Source organism: Stegostoma tigrinum, chromosome 4 (assembly GCF_030684315.1).
Source record: "Stegostoma tigrinum isolate sSteTig4 chromosome 4, sSteTig4.hap1, whole genome shotgun sequence".
NCBI classification, from domain to species: domain Eukaryota; kingdom Metazoa; phylum Chordata; class Chondrichthyes; order Orectolobiformes; family Stegostomatidae; genus Stegostoma; species Stegostoma tigrinum.
This window is the reverse complement of record NC_081357.1, coordinates 2,106,834-2,128,671: the sequence shown is the minus strand read 5'-3', so window position 1 is coordinate 2,128,671 and position 21,838 is coordinate 2,106,834. Positions and strand designations below refer to the sequence as shown.

Sequence of the window (21,838 nt, the reverse complement as noted above, 5' to 3'; positions counted from 1 at the left end):
CAGCAGGCCCAGCAGAATCAGAGGAGCACAAAAGCTGATGTTTTGGGCCTAGACCCTTCATCGGAGAGGGAGGTGGGAGAGCGTTCTGAAATAAATAGGGAGACAGATCGAAGATGGATAGAGAAGATAGGAGGTGAGTACAGGTGGGGAGGTAAGGAGGGGACAGGACAGTCCAGGGAGGACAGACATTTATTTCTCATCGGTCTGTACCTAGCATTCTCACTTCTTATCTCCCTCTTGAAAAATTCCCATTTTTATGCTTGCTTTTGTCTACCCTAATGTGTTTCCAATTAACCTACTTCAGTTCCACCATTAAATCCCTAAAATCTGCCCTTTCCCAGTCTTGTATCTTAATTTTTGACTGCTTTTTATCCTTTCCCAACTTAATAGTGAACTGTGTTATATTATGATCACTTCTTCCCAGATGCTCTCCACCTCTGATGTTCTCCACTTGGCCTGCCTCACTTCCTAAGACCAGAGCCAGCACAGCCACCTCCCAGAAATACACTGTTCCGGAACATTCTCCTGCATACACTATAAGGAATTTCTCCCCTTCCATGCACACACTATCTTGATCCTGTCTACCCTGTGGTAATTTAAATCACCAACAATCACAACCCTCCCATATTCCTGGAGGAATACAGAGTACTGCGCTAATGGTAAGATTCCTGGTAGCGTGGATGAGCAGAGATCGCGGTGTCCATGTGCATAGATCCCTGAAAGTTGCCACCCAGGTTGATAGGGTTGCTAAGAAGGCATACAATGTGTTAGGTTTTATCGGTAGAGGGATTGAGTTTCAGAGCCATGATGTCACATTGCAGCTGTACAAAACTCTGGTGCGGCCGCACTTGGAGTATTGTGTACAGTTCTGGTCACCGCATTATAGGAAGGATGTGGAAGCTTTGGAAAGGGTGCAGAGGAGATTTAACACAGAGCATAACAGCACAGTACAGGGCCTTCGGCCCTCAATGTTGTGCTGACCTGTCATACCGACCTCAAGCCCATCTAACCTACACTATTCCATGTACGTCCATATGCTTGTCCAATGACGACTTAAATGTACCTAAAGTTGGCGAATCTACTACCGTTGCAGGCAAAGCGTTCCATTCCCTTACTACTCTCTGAGTAAAGAAACCACCTCTGACATCTGTCCTATATCTTTCACCCCTCAATTTAAAGCTATGCCCCCTCATGCTCGCTGTCACCATCCTAGGAAAAAGGCTCTTCCTATCCACCCTACCTAACCCTCTGATTATTTTATATGTTTCAGTTAAGTTACCTCTCAACCTTCTTCTCTCTAATGAAAACAGCCTCAAGTCCCTCAGCCTTTCCTCGTAAGACCTTCCCTCCAGACCAGGCAACATCCTAGTAAATCTCCTCTGCACCCTTTCCAAAGGATGTTGCCTGGTCTGGAGCGAAGGTCTTATGAGGAAAGGCTGAGGGGTTTGAGGCTGTTTTCGTTAGACAGAAGGTTAAAAGTTGACTTAATAGAGACATACAAGATGATCAGAGGATTAGATAGGGTGGGCAGAGAGAGCCTTTTTCCTCGGATGGTGATGGCTAGTACGAGGGGGCATAGCTTTAAATTGAGGGGTGATAGATATAGGACAGAAGTCAGAGGTAGTTTCTTTACTCAGAGAGTAGTAACAGTGTGGAATGACCTGTCTGCAACGGTAGTAGACTCGCCAAGTTTAAGGGCATTTAAATGGTCATTGGATAAACATATGGACGATAATAGAATAGTGTAGGTTAGATGGGCTTCAGATTGGTTTTACAGGTCGGCGCAACATCGAGGGCCGAAGGGCCTGTACTGCGCTGTGACGTTCTATGTTTTACCTGTCCTGCAGATTTCTGTAACCTGCGTACATATGTTCTCTCCTACTTCCTCCCCAGTATGTGGAAGCCTATAACAAATATCCAACGAGGTCAGTGTCCCCCTCCTGTTTCTCACCCCGAACCATACAAACTTTAATTCAGCAAGTGAAATACTATGAACCTTTTTTCCCTGGCTGCCATTGGCAAGTTGATTTCTCCAATCACCCAGGATAATTATTGGGCAGTTTGTCACAAGCCCCCATTCTCTGTTCCTGGATATTTCATTCTAGAAGACGAGAGGCTCATAACCACCTCCCACAAATGACTTCCCTCCTCGCTTGAATATTTCCTATCAGCCATTACTCAAAGGTTTGAGGAACGAGAGTATCACAGGGTAACGTGAAGCACTCAGGTTAAACGGCACACCCTTTTGCCGCGGCCTCCTCATTCCTGGAGACGGGCTCTGCGCACTGGCTGGCCTTGGCCTACCTGGTGACTTTGCAAGCCTTGTACCAGCCGCCGTACTCTGCGTACGGAGCGCTGTCCTTGTGTTTGCCCTGCAACAGAAGAAGATCATTTCCAATGAGAAGCCTCATCACCAGCTCAGTTCTCCCTGTTATGTTGTACTCCCCTCAGTTCCTTCCTACTTCTCAGCACAAACATCATCGAAAGGCACAGCTTCAGTTTTCACACATTCACTGACGACACCCAGCCCAACTTCACCACAACCTCTCTCCACAGTGACGGTTAGATTGTCTCTGCTTGGAACAGGTGAGGTGTAAATATATACTGCTACATATCAGCTCATGGTATACTCTGGTATCTCACAAGTTGTAGATTTCGTCAAATACCATGGAATGCTCCAAAACTTGATCGTTTTAGATTTGTGATCACTAGATTCTTCTTCATGAGAGTGTGTGGGGATAAAGTAGAGCTCAACAGACAATGGAACAGGCTTCAGGGGCTGCAGAGACTCTGCCTGTTCCTGATGTTTCACATTTCATCCTCCTCTCGGCCACTGCCTACATCTATTCCATTACAGCGATACAGCTTCTGTTAACTCAAGAGTACTATGGTGACCCAGGACTTGGCATCATACTCCCCAACTTCAGCCTTAGCTTGGTTGCAAAAGGTGGGGAGGTATCATTGCTAGACTGTCAATGCAGAAACTCAGCTAACCCCCTGGGCATCCAGGTTCAAATCCCACATCAGATGATGGAATTTAAATTCAATTTTAAAAAAAAACTGGAATTAAGAATCTACCAGTGTCCAGTGTCAGAAAAATACATCTGGTCACTAATGCTCTTTAGGGAAGGAAACTGCCATCTTTACCTGGTCTGGCCTACGTGACTCCAGACCCACAGCAATGTGGCTGATTCTCAACTGCTCTCTGCAATGGCCTGGCAAACCACTCACTTGTATCGATTGCTAGGAAATGTCACACAGAGAGGTTTGATAACACTGAGCTCTGCAGTAATTCAGGCAAGTTTACTCCACACTGACATTAACAGGTAAGAGATGGAGAGAGTGTCACTCACCTTACTGAGCTCTTCACGTTCCTCTGCATGCATCCAGATGGGTTTGTTCTCACCTAGAAACAGCCAGATTGTGTCAGACAGCTCTCCACCTGCCAACATCTACACTCCTTCCTGCACATCCCTCCCCCTCAAAACCCACCCTTCACTCCAAACCGCTCCTACCAAACACCATTCTTAACACCCTTACACCCTTCCCCCCAACCGAACATCTTCCCAGCCCCCGCTGACCCCTCAAAATCTCACTATTCCCTCTCCCATCTCTCCAACATCTCACTATCCTGTTCCCCCCCTCCCTGGAACATCTCGCTATCCCTCCCCTATCTCCGCACTCCCCACCCCCCCACTCCCAAACAACTCACTATCCCCTTCCTCGTCCCCAACATCTGCACCCACCTTTCCCCACCCTCAGCAACCTCAATGGCCCTCAAACTGCATCTAGTTCCATCCCCACCCAGTCCCCTTGTACTCCCTACACCAGTCACTCATCCTACCTCCACCAAACAACTCATGTCATACTATCCTCCTCACGGAAATGCTACTAAACATCAGTCAGTCATCAGCAAAGCTCAGAAAGCTAGTGAATAATGGGAAGGGGTTTTGATGGAGGGACAGAGAGAGGGGTTTCAATGAGGCGATAGAGAAAGAACTTTTGACTGTCAGACAGAGGGAGGGGTTTCAATGATGAGTGAACGAAAGAGAGTTAATGAAATTTGGTTTTGTGGTGAGTTTTTTTAAAAAAAAGTTTTTGCAATTTGTTTAATAAACGTTTTGTTTCCAGGACCCACGTTTTAGATTTTTTTTTGGAACATACCATTGACTGATCCGAATTCCTTTTCGTGAGCACGAGTTAGGATGTCCTTGTACAGAGTCTCTGCCTCTTTGTACTTGCCTTGCTTCAGATAGCATGATGCCTGTCAAAGAGGAAGCAGTGGTCAGCTCAGTAAATCCACTTTTAACCTGGAGAGTAGGGGAGAACGTGAACATAAGTAACACATTTGCGGGTATCAGCAGACCCGAATGGCAAAAGGGATAGACTTGAAGAAGGGGAGGCAATGGCTTAGTGGCATTATCGCTGGACTGTTAATCTGGACACCATGAAAACGCTCTTGGTTTGAATCGTGCCATGGCAGACGGTGGAATTTGAATTCAATAAATATCTGAAATTAAGATTTTAATGATGACTGTTAATCCATTGCCGATTGTTGGAAAACCCATCTGGTTCACTAACGTCCTTTGGGGAAGGAAACTGCCATCCTTACCTGGTCTGGCCTACATGTGACTCCAGCCCCACAGCAATGTGGTTGATTCTCAACTGCCCTCTGGGTAATTAGGGATGGGCAATAAATGCTATCTAAAAGCAGCACCCTCATGCTGTAAGTGACCAAAGGATGCCCAAGTACAACCACCTTCCTGATCATGGTTTCTCTTCTGCCACCAACAACTACCCTTCCTTTGCAGCCAATCCACCACGAAATCTTGAGTTTCCTCACTCATCCAATGTATCATGTCTTTCAGAATCCTTCCCAGGTCATCCAACCTCCTGCCAGACCCCACATCAGTGCCCTTCCACAGGAAGGTGAGGGCAGGATCAGTGCCCAGGAGAGGGGAAGTCTTAGGGTCCTCCATCAATGCACGATACAGCCAAGCCATCATGTATCCTCACTCCCCCAACACCAACGTCCCGTACTCCCTCAGAGCATTCTCCTCTCATCTCATTTTCCCACTCACAACAAAACCTCAGTACTCACCGGCCTCTTCCAGCACCCTCTCCTTTCACACCATACTCCCCCAACAACTTACTACACTGCTGCTCCTCCTTGCACATCCCACCACCCACTGTCCTCCCACAAGCCTGACTGAATTCCCAACACCCAGCTGGCGCTCCCTCCGCTGCCCTCAGCCCCACCCCCCATGGGGTCCCGCTCCCTCCGCTGCCCCCACCCCGCCGGATCCCGCTCCCTCCGCCTCCCCCGCCCCCACCAGCGTCCCGCTCCCTCCGCTGCCCCGCCCCCGCCAGGGTCCCACAGCCTCTGCTGCCCCCATTCCCACGCCCTCCGCTGTCCCCGCACACACCGGGGTCCCACGGCCTCTGCTGCCCCCTTCCCCACCCCTGCCGGGATCCCGCGCCTTCTGCTACTCCCGCCCCCGCCCCCGCCCCCACCGGGGTCCCGCTTCCTCCGCCTCCCCCGCCCCCACCGGCGTCCCGCAGCCTCTGCTGCCCCCATTCCCACCCCCACCCCTGCTGGGGTCCCACGCCCTCCACTGCCCCCGCACCCACCAGGGTCTCACGGCCTCTGCTGCCCCCACCCCGACTCAGGTCGGGGTCCCGCTCCCTCCGCTGACCCCGCCCCCACTGGGGTCCTGCGCCCTCCACTGCTCCCACCCCCACTGGGGTCCCACGCCCTCCACTGCCCCCACCGTCCCTACCATCACAGGGGTCTCACTCACTCCAGTGCCCCACCCTCTCCCCAGCCCCTGCCCACGCCACGGTCCCATCTTCTTGTAGCGTTACCCAAAGGCCTGACAGCTCACCAGGTTGTTCTTGGTCTTGGCCACGTTTGGGTCGTCAGGTCCGAGCCGACACTCGTAGATTTCCAGAGCCCGTCTGTAATAGTACTCCACCTCCTCATACTTGCCCTGGTTCTGACACAGCAGCGCCAGATTATTCAGCTGTTTGGCTACATCAGGGTGATCTTTGCCCAGGACCTATGTCAGGAAAATAAGCATATCAGAGCGTGAGACAATGCAGATAGCTGATTAGAGCTGCAACACCAATCCGTGCTGAGGCCGCAACTATTTACAATATACCACCTGGGCCAGCAAAGGGAGTGTATGATAGCTAAGTCTGTGGAAGACATAAAAGTAGACGGGAAGGCAACAGGGAGACACAGGTTATTAAACAAAGAGTACAAGTAGGTCATTCAGCCCATCCAGCCTGCCCCATCATTCAACATGATCATGGCTGATCCTCTGTTTTAATGCCATATTCCTGCTGTCTTCAAATAAATAACCCCTAGAGTATGGAATGTGGCCATGTGGCCCATCAAGCCTGTGCCAAGCCCTCAAAGGACATCTCTTCCTAATCCCATAACCCCGAATTTCCCATGACTAAATCACCTTGCCTGCACATCCCAAGACACTATGGGCACTTTCGCTTGGTTAATCCACCCTAAACTCCACATCTTTGGACTGTGGGAGGAAACCCACGCAGACATAGGGCAAATGCGCAAACTACACATTTCTTTTGATGTCATGAAAATCAAAAAAATTACTAATTTTTTTTAATACACTCAGTGACCAGTCACACAGCTGTGTGTTGTAGCAAACCCCATAGGTTTAGTCCCCTGAACGAAATGTTTCCTTGTCTCAGTATCCTGAAACGGTGATGGCTGGCTGTAGACTCCCCAGCCAGGGAAAACATCCTCCCTGTATCTTGTCTGACTTGCCCTGTTATTTTTTTATGTGTTTTTGTCAGATCCCCTCACATCCTTCTAAAAATCGAGTGAATACAGGTCCTGTTGAACCCATGCTTTCTCATAGCAGGGTCCTGCCATCCCCAGTACCAGCCGAGAGACCCTCTCACCGCACGGCCTCAGGTAGGGAAACCCATCCTGTAGGCAGTACTCCAGGTGTGTTCTCACCAAGGCCGCGTCTGACTGCAGCAAGACATCACTATTTCTCAATCTCAGTCCTACTGCGATGGGGGTTAACGTATCATTTGCCTTCCTAATTGCTTGCTGCGCCTGCCAGTCTGCTTTCACTGATTGATCTATAGGGGGTATCTCTATACGCCCACACTTCCCAACAGATCACCATTTATATAATACTCTGCCCTTCTGGTTTCTCACTCCACGTTGGATAGTTTCGCATTTCGCCATTTTGTAGTGATTCTGCCACGCGCTGGCCTATTCAATCAACTTGTCTAAATCATCTTCAAGCCTCCTTGCATCCTCCCCCTAAGCCACAATCCCACCCAGTTTTGAACTGTCAGCATGCTGGGAACTGCGGCATTCAGTTCCATGCTCAAGGTCATTTATACATACTGTGAACAGCTGCAGCTCAAGCACACTGTCCTCGAAGCATGTTTCTAGTCGCTGCCTACAATCTGGAAAAACAGCCACCTAATCACACTGTCAGTTTCCCCACCAACTCTTAATCCAAGCCAATATATTACACCCTACTGGCTTTTAATACTGCTCACGACCCCCTTTTGGAGGACCTTATCAAAATGCTTCTGAAAATTCAAATACGCTATATCCACTAGTTCATACTAAACTGGTCTAGTTACTGCCTCAAAAAATTCCAGGGCATTTGTGAAGCACTTTCTTCAAGTTGTTGCCCGTGTTGCACTTCCTGAGTTCCATCCATGCTGTATATGTTCTTTGTGTTCTACAGTGAAGACAGGCACCACAACTATTCAAAATTCCCACCACACACTTCTTTCAAGTAGCAATTCCGCAATCTCTCAGTCGAAGGGACAGTGCTCACTTCAGCTGCTCTTTCCAATGTAAATACTTGCAGAGGCACTTTGATTTGTTAGTACATTCCTCGCCAGATGTCTCTCACACTGCCATTTCTCTCTCCCACTCTTTGCCAGTTTTGAAAACCTGCGCAATATTCTGCCCAATGTTATTGTGCTTTCCCTGAATCAGCTGCTCTTGTGTGTTTCCCTTGTGAACAAGAGTGGGGCTTCCTTCTCCCCGAGTGCTCTTTTCAACACCTTTTGAAGTGTAATTAAAGGGGTGACCACTGCTGCTCAAATGGCTTTCTTTTTAACCTATTTTTCTGGTTCATTTTAGCAAATTTCTGCTTTATTGCCTTGCAGGTGCCATTTCTAAGATTAAGACAACAGTTCCAGACTCCAGCTCCTCAGTCTGAAACTGAATGTAAAATCCTATCAGGTTATCAATATGGTTTCCTAAAGGCTCCTTGACCGTATGATCAGGAATTAATCTCGGGTTGCTGTGTATTGCGAGGCATCTTCTAAACTCGCAAAGTCTACCGCCTGAAGGACAACATTAACAGACACGTGGGAGCTCCATGAACAGGACCCTCTCCTATTCAGACATCACCCTGACTTGGAAAAACATTATCTGTCCTTCAGAGTTGCTTTGTAAAATACATGGAACTCCCTCCTGAGGAGGACACATCAAAAAATGCAGTGGCTTACGGATGGGCAAAACTTTGGCTCAGACAGCAATACCCACACTTCTTGACGAATAAACACAAACCTAGCTCCTGGGAATGAACTGGCCAAAGAATCTGTCTTCTGTCCTTATGCAGAGCAACAGTACACTTTTCACTGTATCTTCTATCCAATACACATGACAATAAAGGATATTTAACACAGCAAATTTTTACACACATATTTATCAGGCTACAGGGGAGACTCAAAAGTGTAGCGCCTCCTCAGCACCAACCCTCCGGCGGCACGGCGCCCCCTCAGTAATGGGGAAGCCCTTATCTCCCTCTGGAGCTGACTGTAGGCCATGATATTGAGGCAGTTGGAGCTGGATATCTCTGCACTGTGGTGAACTGTTTGACAGCCCTGTCCTGTTACTGGTTGTCATGACGCTGCATTGGAGGCACGGTGTGCTTACCTTCTCCCGGATTTCCAGCGCTCTCTTACACAGAGGCTCGGCTTCTTTGTACTTGCCTCGCTTGCCATACAGAACAGCCAGGTTATTGAGTGTTGCTGCCACCTGCATGCAACACACAGCAATTTGTAAGGCAAACAATGTCGAAAAACTGGGAAGCATTCTCCCTGAAACTCAACATTATGACTGGAAATAAGAAAAGAAGGAACCTTAACCTTCACTCTGTATTTAACCCCATGCTGTCCCTGTCCTGGGGATGTCTGATCGGACCAGTGTAGAGGGAGCTTTATGCTGGAGCTAACACTGTGCTTTTATAGGGTTTCCTGTGTTGTCATGCCTAGTGAGTGTGCAGTGTTGGATTGGGCAGGAGAAGCTCTGATTCAGTGTTGAATTGTTACACAGCCTATCCCTCCTCTTCAAACTGGTGACAGCTTTCAGTGGTCTGGGTGAGGAGGTGCAGTGAGCTGGGGTGGGGTGGATGGGGCGTCGTGGGGGGGTGGTGGGGTTTGACATGGCTTGCTGAGAGCCGGGTCCCACATGCTGTTGCCCAATCTCTATGCCAGATCTAGCAGCGTGTTCCACTTACAGCTGGGTGGTCCTTGCCCAAGGTCTTCTCTCTGATGGACAGGGCATCGTTTAACAGATGGGCTGCCTCCTTGTATTTATTCTGGTCCCTGTGTGGAGACAGAACAGGTTGGGATGAGAGAGAGCTAAGCGCAGTTGCTCCAGCATGCACCAGATATGACCAAGTTTCATCCAGACAGAGACCACAGAGGCACAGGAAGCCAGTGTGTGGGCACAGAGAAAGGGTTGCCTGGCAGTGTGGACCCTGCACCCAGTGCTGTACTCACCTGTAGACCAGTGCCAGGATGTTAAGCATGGTGGCTACATCAGGGTGATCGTGGCCTGAAGTCTTCTCCAGATCCTCCAGTGCCTGCTTGCAGAGGGGCACTGCTACCTCGTAGCGTCCCTGGGAGGCGTACTGGATCACCAGGTTGTGCAGGGTCCGCAGGCGGGCTGGGATCTCGTAGCCACCCTGCTGGGCAGCTGCAACAGCACTGCTGCTGTGAGGGTGACTGACTGCGGGAGAGAGAAACAGAGAGTGGATTTAGAGATACACCACTGCAAAACTGGCAGAACGAGGGCGAGGGCAAGGGGAGGGGGGAAAGAGAGCGAGGGCGAGAGGAGGGGGGAAAGAGGGCGAGGGCGAGAGGAGGGGGGAAAGAGAGCGAGAGCGAGGGCGAGAGGAGGGGGGAAAAGAAGTGGAGGAGGGAGGAAAGAGAGCTAGAGGAGGGGGGAAAGAGAGCTAGAGGAGGGGGGAAAGAGAGCTAGAGGAGGGGGGAAAGACAGCGAGGGCGAGGGCGAGAGGAGGGGGGAAAGAAGGCGAGGGCGAGAGGAGGGGGGAAAGAGAGCTAGAGGAGGGGGGAAAAGAGAGCGAGGGCGAGAGGAGGGGGGAAAGAGGGGGGGAAGAGGGCGAGGGCGAGAGGAGGGGGGAGAGAGGGCGAGGGCGAGAGGAGGGGGGAGAGAGGGCGAGGGCGAGAGGAGGGGGGAAGAGGGCGAGGGCGAGAGGAGGGGGGAAAGAGGGCGAGGGCGAGAGGAGGGGGGGAAAGAGGGCGAGGGCGAGAGGAGGGGGGGAAGAGGGCGAGGGCGAGAGGAGGGGGGGAAAGAGGGCGAGGGCGAGAGGAGGGGGGGAAGAGGGCGAGGGCGAGAGGAGGGGGGAAAGAGGGCGAGGGCGAGAGGAGGGGGGAAAGAGGGCGAGGGCGAGAGGAGGGGGGAAAGAGGGCGAGGGCGAGAGGAGGGGTGAAAGAGGGCGAGGGCGAGAGGAGGGGGGAAAGAGGGCGAGGGCGAGAGGAGGGGGGAAAGAGGGCGAGGGCAAGGGCGAAAGGAGGGGGAGAGAGGGCGAGGGCGAGAGGAAGGGGAGAGAGGGCGAGGGCGAGGCCAAGAGGATGGGGAGAGAGCGCGAGGGCGAGAGGAGGGGGGAGAGCGCGCGAGGGCGAGAGGAGGGGGGAGAGCGCGCGAGGGCGTGAGGGGGGAGAGCGCGCGAGGGCGTGGGCGAGGGCGAGGACAAGAGGAGGGGGGAGAGCGCGCGAGGGCGTGGGCGAGGGCGAGGGCGAGAGGAGGGGGGAGAGCGCGCGAGGGCGAGAGCGAGGGCGAGAGGAGGGGGGAGAGGAGGGGGGAGAGGAGGGGGGAGAGGAGGGGGGAGAGGAGGGGGGAGAGGAGGGGGGAGAGCGCGCGAGGTCGAGAGGAGGGGGAGAGCACGCGAGGGCGAGAGGAGGGGGGAGAGAGAGCGAGGGCGAGAGGAGGGGGGAGAGAGAGCGAGGGCGAGAGGAGGGGGGAGAGAGCGCGAGGTCGAGAGGAGGGGGAGAGCACGCGAGGGCGAGGGCGAGAGGAGGGGGGAGAGAGAGCGAGGGCGAGAGGAGGGGGGAGAGAGCGCGAGGGCGAGAGGAGGGGGGAGAGAGCGCGAGGGAACGAGGAGGGGGAGAGAGCGCGAGGGCACGAGGAGGGGGAGAGAGCGCGAGGGCACGAGGAGGGGGAGAGAGCGCGAGGGCACGAGGAGGGGGAGAGAGCGCGAGGGCACGAGGAGGGGGAGAGAGCGCGAGGGCACGAGGAGGGGGAGAGAGCGCGAGGGCACGAGGAGGGGGAGAGAGCGCGAGGGCGAGGGCGAGAGGAGGGGGGAGAGAGAGCGAGGGCGAGAGGAGGGGGGAGAGAGAGCGAGGGCGAGAGGAGGGAGGGCGAGGGCGAGAGGACGGGGGAGAGTGCGTGAAGGCGAGGGCGAGAGGAGGGGGGAGAGATCGCGACGGCGAGGGCGAGAGAACATGAGGGTGAGAGGAGAGGGGAAAGAGCGCGAGGGCGAGAGGAGGGGGTAAGAGACCAAGGGCGAGGCCGAGAGGATGGGGAAAGAGGGCATGGGCGAGAGGAGTGGGAAACAGGGCGAGGGTGAGGGTGAGAGGAGGGGGAAAAGAGACCGAGGGCGAGAGGAGGGGGCAAAGAGACCGAGGGCGAGGGCAAGAGGAGGGGGAAAGAGGGCGAGGGCGAGAGGAGGGGGCGAAAGAGGGCGAGGGCGAGAGGAGGGGGGAAAGAGGGCGAGGGCGTGAGGAGGGGGGAAGAGGGCGAGGGCGAGGGCGAGAGGAGGGGGGAGAGAGGGCGAGGGCAAGGGCAAAAGGAGGGGGAGAGAGGGCGAGGGCAAGGGCGAAAGGAGGGGGAGAGAGGGCGAGGGCGAGAGGAAGGGGAGAGAGGGCGATTGCGAGAGGAAGGGGAGAGAGTGCGAGGGCGAGAGGAGGGAGGAGAGAGCGCGAGGGCGAGGCCAAGAGGATGGGGAGAGAGCGCGAGGGCGAGAGGAGGGGGTAGAGAGCTTGAGGGCGAGGGCGACAGGAGGGGGGAGAGCGCGCGAGGGCGTGAGGGGGAAGAGCGCGCGAGGGCGTGGGCGAGGGCGAGGACAAGAGGAGGGGGGAGAGCGCGCGAGGGCGTGGGCGAGGGCGAGGGTGAGAGGAGGGGGGAGAGCGCGCGAGGGCGAGAGCGAGGGCGAGAGGAGGGGGGAGAGCGCGCGAGGGCGAGAGGAGGGGGGACAGCGCGCGAGGTCGAGAGGAGGGGGAGAGCACGCGAGGGCGAGAGGAGGGGGGAGAGAGAGCGAGGGCGAGAGGAGGGGGGAGAGAGAGCGAGGGCGAGAGGAGGGGGGAGAGAGAGCGAGGGCGAGAGGAGGGGGGAGAGAGCGCGAGGTCGAGAGGAGGGGGAGAGCACGCGAGGGCGAGGGCGAGAGGAGGGGGGAGAGAGAGCGAGGGCGAGAGGAGGGGGGAGAGAGCGCGAGGGCGAGAGGAGGGGGGAGAGAGCGCGAGGGCGAGAGGAGGGGGGAGAGAGCGCGAGGGCGAGGGCGAGAGGAGTGGGGAGAGAGCGCGAGGGCACGAGGAGGGGGAGAGAGCGCGAGGGCACGAGGAGGGGGAGAGAGCGCGAGGGCGAGGGCGAGAGGAGGGGGGAGAGAGAGCAAGGGCGAGAGGAGGGGGGAGAGAGCGCGAGGTCGAGAGGAGGGGGAGAGCACGCGAGGGCGAGAGGAGCGGGGAGAGAGAGCGAGGGCGAGAGGAGGGGGGAGAGAGCGCGAGGGCGAGAGGAGGGGGGAGAGAGCGCGAGGGCGAGAGGAGCGGGGAGAGAGCGCGAGGGCGAGAGGAGCGGGGAGAGAGCGCGAGGGCACGAGGAGGGGGAGAGAGCGCGAGGGCACGAGGAGGGGGAGAGAGCGCGAGGGCACGAGGAGGGGGAGAGAGCGCGAGGGCGAGGGCGAGAGGAGGGGGGAGAGAGAGCGAGGGCGAGAGGAGGGGGGAGAGAGAGCGAGGGCGAGAGGAGGGGGGAGAGTGCGTGAAGGCGAGGGCGAGAGGAGGGGGGAGAGATCGCGACGGCGAGGGCGAGAGGAGGGGGGAGAGAACATGAGGGTGAGAGGAGGGGGGAGAGAGAGCGAGGGCGAGAGGAGGGGGGAGAGTGCGTGAAGGCGAGGGCGAGAGGAGGGGGGAGAGATCGCGACGGCGAGGGCGAGAGGAGGGGGGAGAGAACATGAGGGTGAGAGGAGAGGGGAAAGAGCGCGAGGGCGAGAGGTGGGGGTAAGAGACCAAGGGCGAGGCCGAGAGGATGGGGAAAGAGGGCATGGGCGAGAGGAGTGGGAAACAGGGCGAGGGTGAGGGTGAGGGTGAGAGGAAGGGGAAAAGAGACCGAGGGCGAGAGGAGGGGGCAAAGACACCGAGGGCGAGGGCAAGAGGAGGGGGAAACAGGGCGAGGGTGAGAGGAGGGGGAAAGAGACCGAGGGCGAGAGAGATTGACGGCAAGAGAGGGACAAAGGGCCTGTAATGTTCGGGAGAGAGAGAGAGAGAGAGAGAGGGAGGAAGGGGGGAGAGCGGGGAACACAGCGGAAGAGAGGGAGGTAGAGGAATGCAGAAGAACAGAGGTAGAATGCAAGAGCAAAATATATCAAGGGAGGGAGGAGCTTACTTCCTGTGCCATGCTCTTCCTCTTCTGGAAACAGATCCTCCAGTGAATCCTTTGAGGAGTCGCCCTCCTTTTCTTCCTGCATTTCAAACAAAACCATGGAATTCAGTGTCAAATCAATGAGAGGCATGTACAGTCAGGGGGACAGGAACAAAGGGAGGGCTTGGTGGGGGTGTGGGGGAGAGAGAATGAAGTGTCGGGATGAGGGTTTTGGGGGTGTGAAGGGTCAGGGTGAGGGTTTGGGCTGTGAAGAGTCAGGGGGATGGGGTCAGGGTAAGGATGGGGGGGGGGGGGGGGAGGGTGAAGGGGTCAGGGTGAGGGTTTGGGGGTGAAAGGGGAGGGTGTGGAAAGCCAGCTGGCAACTTTCCCCCAGTAAAGATGGAGAAAATAAACCAAGGGAGAAAACTAGAGGGAAGATTAAAAACTGACAATAAGAGCTTCTTCGAATATATAGAAAGAGAGATCAATGAGGAAAGTGAATCTGGTGAGATGGTTCTCTGGGACAAGACAATGGCAAAGGAGCAAAACAATATTTTGCACTTTATGATTATTATTTATGATTATTTGTCCATCCTATTACTACGGGAGGAATTAAGTGCTATCACCATCACGAGGGAAGTAATATCCAATACATTAACGGAGCTAAAGGCAGATACATCCCCTGACATTGAACGCTCGCATCCTCTGGTCCTAAAATGGATGCACTGGTTGTAATTTTCAAAAAGTCCTTGGATTCTGGAGAAGTACCAGAGACTTGGAAAGCTGCCAATGAGACACATCTATTCAAAAAGGGACGAGGCCAAAAGCAGGTAACTATAGGCTGATTAGCCTAACATCTACTTGTTGGACAAATATAGAAACTCAGGAATTAGAAGCAGGAGTAGGCAATTCAGCCAGCCACTGGAACCTGCTTCACCATTTAACATGATCATGGCTGATCTTATCTTGGTCTCAGCTCCACTTTCCTGCCAGCTCCCCATAGCCCTTTAATCCGCTTTTCGTCAGATACATACAAATTTCTTGCTTGAATCTGTCAATTGATTCTGACTCCACTGCACTCTTGGACAGTGAGCTCCACAGATTCACAACCCTCAGAGAAGTAATTTCTCCTCATCTCAGTTTTGCATCTATATCCTCTCACTCTATGACCTCTTGTTGAAGACTGTCCCAAAGGTCATTCACTTTATCAGTGCCCGTTAGGTACAAGCCCAAGTTATTCATCTGTTCTTCATACAACAGCCCTTCCATCCCTGCAATCAATCCGAACTTCCCCCAGTTCCACCACATCCTTCCTCAAGTTAGGAGACCAAAACTGGACACAATACTCCAGGTGTGGTCTCACCAATGCCTTTTATAACTGTAACTAACACTATTTTCACAATCCAGTCCTTTTGCAATAAATGCCAGGATTCCATCTGTCTTTCTTATTATACGCTGCACCTACAGTCCCACTGTCTGTGACTCATGCACAAGGACCCTCAGTTCCTTCTACTCTGATGCACTTTCAGTCTGCTTCCTGTTTAAACAGTCATTTGTCCTTTTGTTTTTACAGTCAAAATGGATAATACCACGTTAAGCTCCATCTGCCAGGTTCTGCCCCAATCTCCTGGTCTACCAATATCCATCTGCAAACTCTTTATCTCCACAGCACTACCTGCTTTCCCAGCCTATTTTAATATCACCCATGAATTTTGATATGTTACACTCTGTCCCTGCTTGCAGATCATTTATAAAGGTAGTAAACAGTTGAGGTCTCAAAACTGAGCCCTGCAGCACTCCACTAGTTACAGTATGTCATCCAGAGAAGGACCCTCTGCTAATCTTCTATCCAAGCCAATACTCTAGCCATAACCACCTGTGGTCTAAACTTCTGGATCAGTCTTTTAAGTGGCACTTTGCCAAATGCCTTCTGGAAGTCGAGATATATCACATCCACCAGATCCCCATTATCCATCTTGCTAGTTACATCCTCTAAGAACTCCAGCAAGTTTGTCAAGCACAGCCTGTAACCAGTGGGGTTTCACAGAGATCAGTCACAATTTATGTTACTGACTGGGAGGAAGGACGTAAATGTAATGTAGCCATATTTTCATATGACAAGAACAAGTGGAAAGGTAGGTTGTGACAGAGGTATGAACAGTTTAAAGAGAGATATTGACAGGCTAACTAAGTGGGAGAAAGTTTGGCAAATGGCATATAATGTGGGAAATGTGACATTGTTCATTTTGGAAGAGAGAGTGAAAGAACGGTGTTATCTAAATGGGGAGAAACTGCAGAAAGCTGCAGCACAAAGGGATTTGGGGGATGTTTGTGCATAAAACCCAGAAAGCTAGTACACAGGTACAGCAGGTAATCAGGAAGGCGCAGGGAATGTTTGCTCTTATTGCAAGGAGGTTGCAGTATTAGAGGAGGGAAGTCTTACTGTAACTGTGCAAGGCACTGGGGAGACCACATCTGGAATACTGTGAGCAGTTTCCATTCATTATTTAAGGAAATGTACCATGTCATTGGGGATAGTTCAAAGAAGATTCACTGGAATAATCCCAGGTGTAGAGTCTCAGAGTCATACAGCACATACTGTATGTCTTGCTGCACACCACGTCTATGTCAACCATCAAACACGGGAGGTAATGGCCTAGTGGTATTATCACTGGACTGTTAATTCAGAGACCCAGTATCAAATCCAGCCACTGCAGTCAGTGGAATTTGAAATCAATAAAAATCTGGAATTAAGAGTCTAATGATGATCACGAAACCATTGTTAATTGTCAGAAAAACCCATCTGGTTCACTAATCTCCTTTATAGAAGGAAACTGCCATCCTTACCTGGTCCAACCTACATGTGACTCCAGACCCACAGCAACACGGTTGACACTTAACCGCCCTTTGGAACAGGCAATAAATGCTGCCTGGTCAGTGATGTTCTCATCCCGTGAATAAATAAAAGCTCTATTTTTGAAGGGCCTCCTCTGTTTTTAATGTACTGTCCTTGATATATACTTCCTTTGTTTGTTTTTAAATCAAACTCTCAAATTCCCTTGACATCCAGGGTTTCCTGGACTTACTGACCTTATCCTTCACTATTCAAGGAACAGATTGGCTCCAGATGGAGGGACTATCTTATCAGCAAAGGCTAAAATGGTTGGACTCTATTCCCTGGAGTTTAGAAGAATGAGAGGTGATCTCATTGAAATATCTCGGATTCTTAACGGGCTTGACAGGGTAAATGCTGAGGAGACATTTCCTCTTATGGAGGAATCTAGGACCAGAGGGCATAGCCTCAGAATTAAGAGGCACTAACTTAAGACTGAGATGAGGGGGTGGGGGTGAGAAAAGGGGATTTGGTGGCTCAGGTCAAGATTTAGGGGTTCGGGGATGGGGTTTGTGTAGGGGATTGGGGATTTGGGGGCTCAGGAAGTAGTGACACTAGGTGCAATAGGAGCCCTTGCTGTATCCCCAGCCCCTGGACTCACAGAAGGAGAAATGTCATCATCGTATTTCTTCAGCTGGTTCATGAACTCCAAGTGCCTCTTCTCCTCCTCGAGCTGAGCCACTGTTTGCTCGCTTCGCTGCAGTTTCTGCTGGGTATTGGCCAGTTCATCCCTCAGCCACTGGTTCTCCTGACAGAGCCGGCGGACCTGGGCTCGCAGCTTCTGTTTCTCTGACTCCACTGTGTTCAAGTGAGTGCACAGAGCCATCATCACCTGTATGGGCAGAAATGCAGTGACATTCAGACTTTCAGCCAGAGATCTGGAGTCACAGACTTCACCTCCACTCCATCTCGGGCCTCCCCACCCAAATCTCTACCACCCTGCCCCCTCCCATCTCTCCCTCTCGTCCTCTTTCCCCTCCCCCCTCCCTCATCTGCCACCTCTATCTCTCTTCTTTCACCAGTCCCTTTCCCTCCTCCCCCTCTCTCTCCATTCCCACTCTTGCTTTCCCTCTCTCCCTCACCCTCTCCCTTTCCCACTCCAACCTCAGACCCCCTTTCTCATCCCTCTGCCCCAAGGCCCCCCCTCCACTGGCACCTGAGCCTCTCCAAGACCAAGCTCGATCATCTCCACAGACTTCCTGATGAGGTTCGATTTCTCATGCACCAGATTGGCCTCCTCATCCTTCTTTAGACAGCTGATGGTCTCCAACAGACTGTGCAGGATGGAGTTATGTTCATTCTTCAGAGCCTCAAGACCCTGTATCACCACCTTAGTGTTGGAAATGATGTCCTCCTGACTGAGTTTCTCATCACGTGGGTAAACCATTGTGGACATGTCCTGGTGACCTGTCAAAGGAAAGGCACAGTTTAGAGTGGAGTGTTAACCAGTGCCCACAGTGAGACCCCAGTGACACTGTCACAGAGCAGGGGTATTGACCAGCTCCCAGTGAGACCCCAGTGACACTGTCACATAGCTCTCTGCCTCCTACCTTCTAAGAGCCACAATCCTTACGTAAGGTGTCTATCCATTGCCGTCTCTCTTGGAGAAACACATCAGCTACTGGGTGGAGTGACTCCTCCTGCCATCCCCCACCATTTTTCCTGATGTTATGGGGCTCCTAGCAATGAGCTAACCTCCAAGACAGATCTGGGTATATGGCTGGCATCCTTTTACTCTTTAAGCCACAGGATGTTGTGGCTGGAGCTAGAATAGAAGGAGCCTGCTCGCTGATCTGGAGGAGGGTTGGAGTGCTCAAGTTCAACATGAGGGGTGTGAGCCAGACGAAAAGGCTGAATAGACTGCGGATATTTTCCCTGGAGCGTCGGAGGCTGGGGGGTGACTTTACAGAGGTTTATGAAATCATAAGGGTCATGGGTAGGGTGAATGGTCAAGGTCTTTTTCCCAGGCAGCGGAGTCTAAAACTAGGTAACACATGTTTAAGGTGAGAAGGGAAGATTTAAAAAGGGACCTAAGCAGCAAAATTTTCATGTGCAGTGCGCCAGAAGTGGCCTAACCAAAGTCATGTACAGCCGCAACATGAGGTCCCAACTCCTATACTCATGGCACTGACCAATAAAGGCAAGCGTACTAAACTCCTTCTTCACTATCCCGTTTACCTGTGATTCCACTCTCAACAAACTATGCAGCTGTATCCAAGATCTCTTTGTTCAGCAACACTCCCCAGGACCCTACCATTCCTCAAACACTCCTTGTAGAACAAGGTCTTCAGCCCCAGGTTCATGCTTGTAAACCTTCTCTGGACCCTCACCAAAGCCAGGGCATCCTTCCTTTGATACGGGGCCCAGAACTGCTCACAATATTCCAAATGTGGCCTGACCACAGCATTATACAGCCTCAGCAGTACATCTCTGCTTGTGTATTCTAGCCGTCTGGAAATTTGCCTTCCTAACTGCCATCTGAATCTGCATTTTAAGAGAATCCTGAACTAGATCTTCCAAGTCCCTTTGTGCTTTAGATTTCTGAAGCCTTTCGCCATTTAGAGAATAGTCTATGACTCAGTTGTTCCGACCAAAGTGTATAACCTCACACCTTCCCACATTGTAATCCATCTGCTACATCTTGACCCACTCTCCCAGCCTGTGCAAGTCCTTCTGCAGGCTCCCCGCTCCCTCAACACCACCCTGTCTCTCCACCTAGCTTTGTGTCATCTGCATACTGAGCAACAATATCCTCAGTCCCTTTATCCAGATCATTAATGTGTAATGTGATTAGTTGTGGTCCCAGTATTATCCCAGTGGAACTCCACTAGTCACCGGCTGCCAGCCTGAAAAAGACCCCTTTATCCCCACTCTGCCATCTGCCAATCCTCTACCCATGCCTGTAGATTGCCCCTAACTCCGTGGGCTTTTGTTTTATTCAGCGGCCTCCTGTGTGATACCTTGTCAAAGACCTTCTGGAAATCCAAATACATCATGTTCACTAGCTCTCCTATATCTAACTTGCTCATTACCTCCTCAAAGAATTGGAATAGATTGGTCAGGCAAGTTGTCCTGACTCAGCCCTATTCTACTACAGACTTCCAAATATTCTGCAATCTCAACCTTAATGGTCTCCAAAATCTTATCAAAACCTGAGGTCAGGCTAACCGGCCTACAATTTCCTGTCTTCTGACTCCCTCCTTTCGTTATTCTATTAGCTATTTTCCAGTCTTCTGGGCCCCTCCCTGAGTCTATCCATTCTTGAAAGAGCACCACCAAAATCTCTACAACCTCCTGAGCTAGCTTCTTCAGAATTCTAGGGTGTACCCCATCTGGTCTGCAAGACTTATCTACTCTGATCTTTCAGCTTTCCTAGTACCTTTTCCCTAGTAATGGCCACTGCCCTCACTACTGCCCCTACCTCTCTACCAGTTCTGCTATGCTGCTGGTGGCTTCCACCATGAAAACCGACGTAAAATACCTGTTCAGTTCCTCGGCCATTTCTTTATTCCCCATTACTACTTCTGCAGGTGGCTTCCACCATGAAAACCGACGTAAAATACCTATTCAGTTCCTCTGCCATTTCTTTATTCCCCATTACTACTTCTGCAGGTGGCTTCCACCATGAAACCGACGTAAAATACCTATTCAGTTCCTCTGCCATTTCTTTATTCCCCATTACTACTTCTGCAGGTGGCTTCCACCATGAAAACCGACGTAAAATACCTATTCAGTTCCTCTGCCATTTCTTTATTCCCCATTACTACTTCTGCAGGTGGCTTCCACCATGAAACCGACGTAAAATACCTGTTCAGTTCCTCGGCCATTTCTTTATTCCCCATTACTACTTCTGCAGGTGGCTTCCACCATGAAAACCGACGTAAAATACCTATTCAGTTCCTCGGCCATTTCTTTATTCCCCATTACTACTTCTGCAGGTGGCTTCCACCATGAAAACCGACGTAAAATACCTATTCAGTTCCTCGGCCATTTCTTTATTCCCCATTACTACTTCTGCAGGTGGCTTCCACCATGAAAACCGACGTAAAATACCTATTCAGTTCCTCTGCCATTTCTTTATTCCCCATTACTACTTCTGCAGGTGGCTTCCACCATGAAAACCGACGTAAAATACCTATTCAGTTCCTTTGCCATTTCTTTATTCCCCATTACTACTTCTGCAGGTGGCTTCCACCATGAAAACCGACGTAAAATACCTATTCAGTTCCTCTGCCATTTCTTTATTCCCCATTACTACTTCTGCAGGTGGCTTCCACCATGAAACCGACGTAAAATACCTATTCAGTTCCTCTGCCATTTCTTTATTCCCCATTACTACTTCTGCAGGTGGCTTCCACCATGAAAACCGACGTAAAATACCTATTCAGTTCCTCTGCCATTTCTTTATTCCCCATTACTACTTCTGCAGGTGGCTTCCACCATGAAACCGACGTAAAATACCTGTTCAGTTCCTCGGCCATTTCTTTATTCCCCATTACTACTTCTGCAGGTGGCTTCCACCATGAAAACCGACGTAAAATACCTATTCAGTTCCTCGGCCATTTCTTTATTCCCCATTACTACTTCTGCAGGTGGCTTCCACCATGAAAACCGACGTAAAATACCTATTCAGTTCCTCGGCCATTTCTTTATTCCCCATTACTACTTCTGCAGGTGGCTTCCACCATGAAAACCGACGTAAAATACCTATTCAGTTCCTCTGCCATTTCTTTATTCCCCATTACTACTTCTGCAGGTGGCTTCCACCATGAAAACCGACGTAAAATACCTATTCAGTTCCTCTGCCATTTCTTTATTCCCCATTACTACTTCTGCAGGTGGCTTCCACCATGAAAACCGACGTAAAATACCTATTCAGTTCCTCGGCCATTTCTTTATTCCCCATTACTACTTCTGCAGGTGGCTTCCACCATGAAACCGACGTAAAATACCTATTCAGTTCCTCGGCCATTTCTTTATTCCCCATTACTACTTCTGCAGGTGGCTTCCACCATGAAAACCGACGTAAAATACCTATTCAGTTCCTCTGC

At 51.8% G+C, this 21,838-nt stretch overlaps 1 protein-coding gene across 6 annotated transcripts in view; it reads right to left on the bottom strand.

Moving 5' to 3' along the window:
• klc1b (kinesin light chain 1b) overlaps positions 1-21,838 on the bottom strand; it is a 99,768-nt gene that overhangs the window by 48,306 nt on the left and 29,624 nt on the right. For all 6 annotated transcript variants that reach the window (XM_059645086.1, XM_059645084.1, XM_059645088.1 and 3 more), the window contains 10 exons: positions 17,944-18,194; positions 17,389-17,619; positions 13,919-13,994; positions 9,802-10,030; positions 9,537-9,624; positions 8,954-9,055; positions 5,886-6,059; positions 4,165-4,264; positions 3,354-3,406; positions 2,305-2,372 (listed from right to left, as the gene is read on the bottom strand). In XM_059645086.1, coding sequence (XP_059501069.1) covers positions 2,305-2,372; positions 3,354-3,406; positions 4,165-4,264; positions 5,886-6,059; positions 8,954-9,055; positions 9,537-9,624; positions 9,802-10,030; positions 13,919-13,994; positions 17,389-17,619; positions 17,944-18,183 — 1,361 coding nt within the window. In that variant the 5' untranslated portion in view covers positions 18,184-18,194. The remainder of the gene's footprint in view (positions 1-2,304; positions 2,373-3,353; positions 3,407-4,164; positions 4,265-5,885; positions 6,060-8,953; positions 9,056-9,536; positions 9,625-9,801; positions 10,031-13,918; positions 13,995-17,388; positions 17,620-17,943; positions 18,195-21,838) is intronic.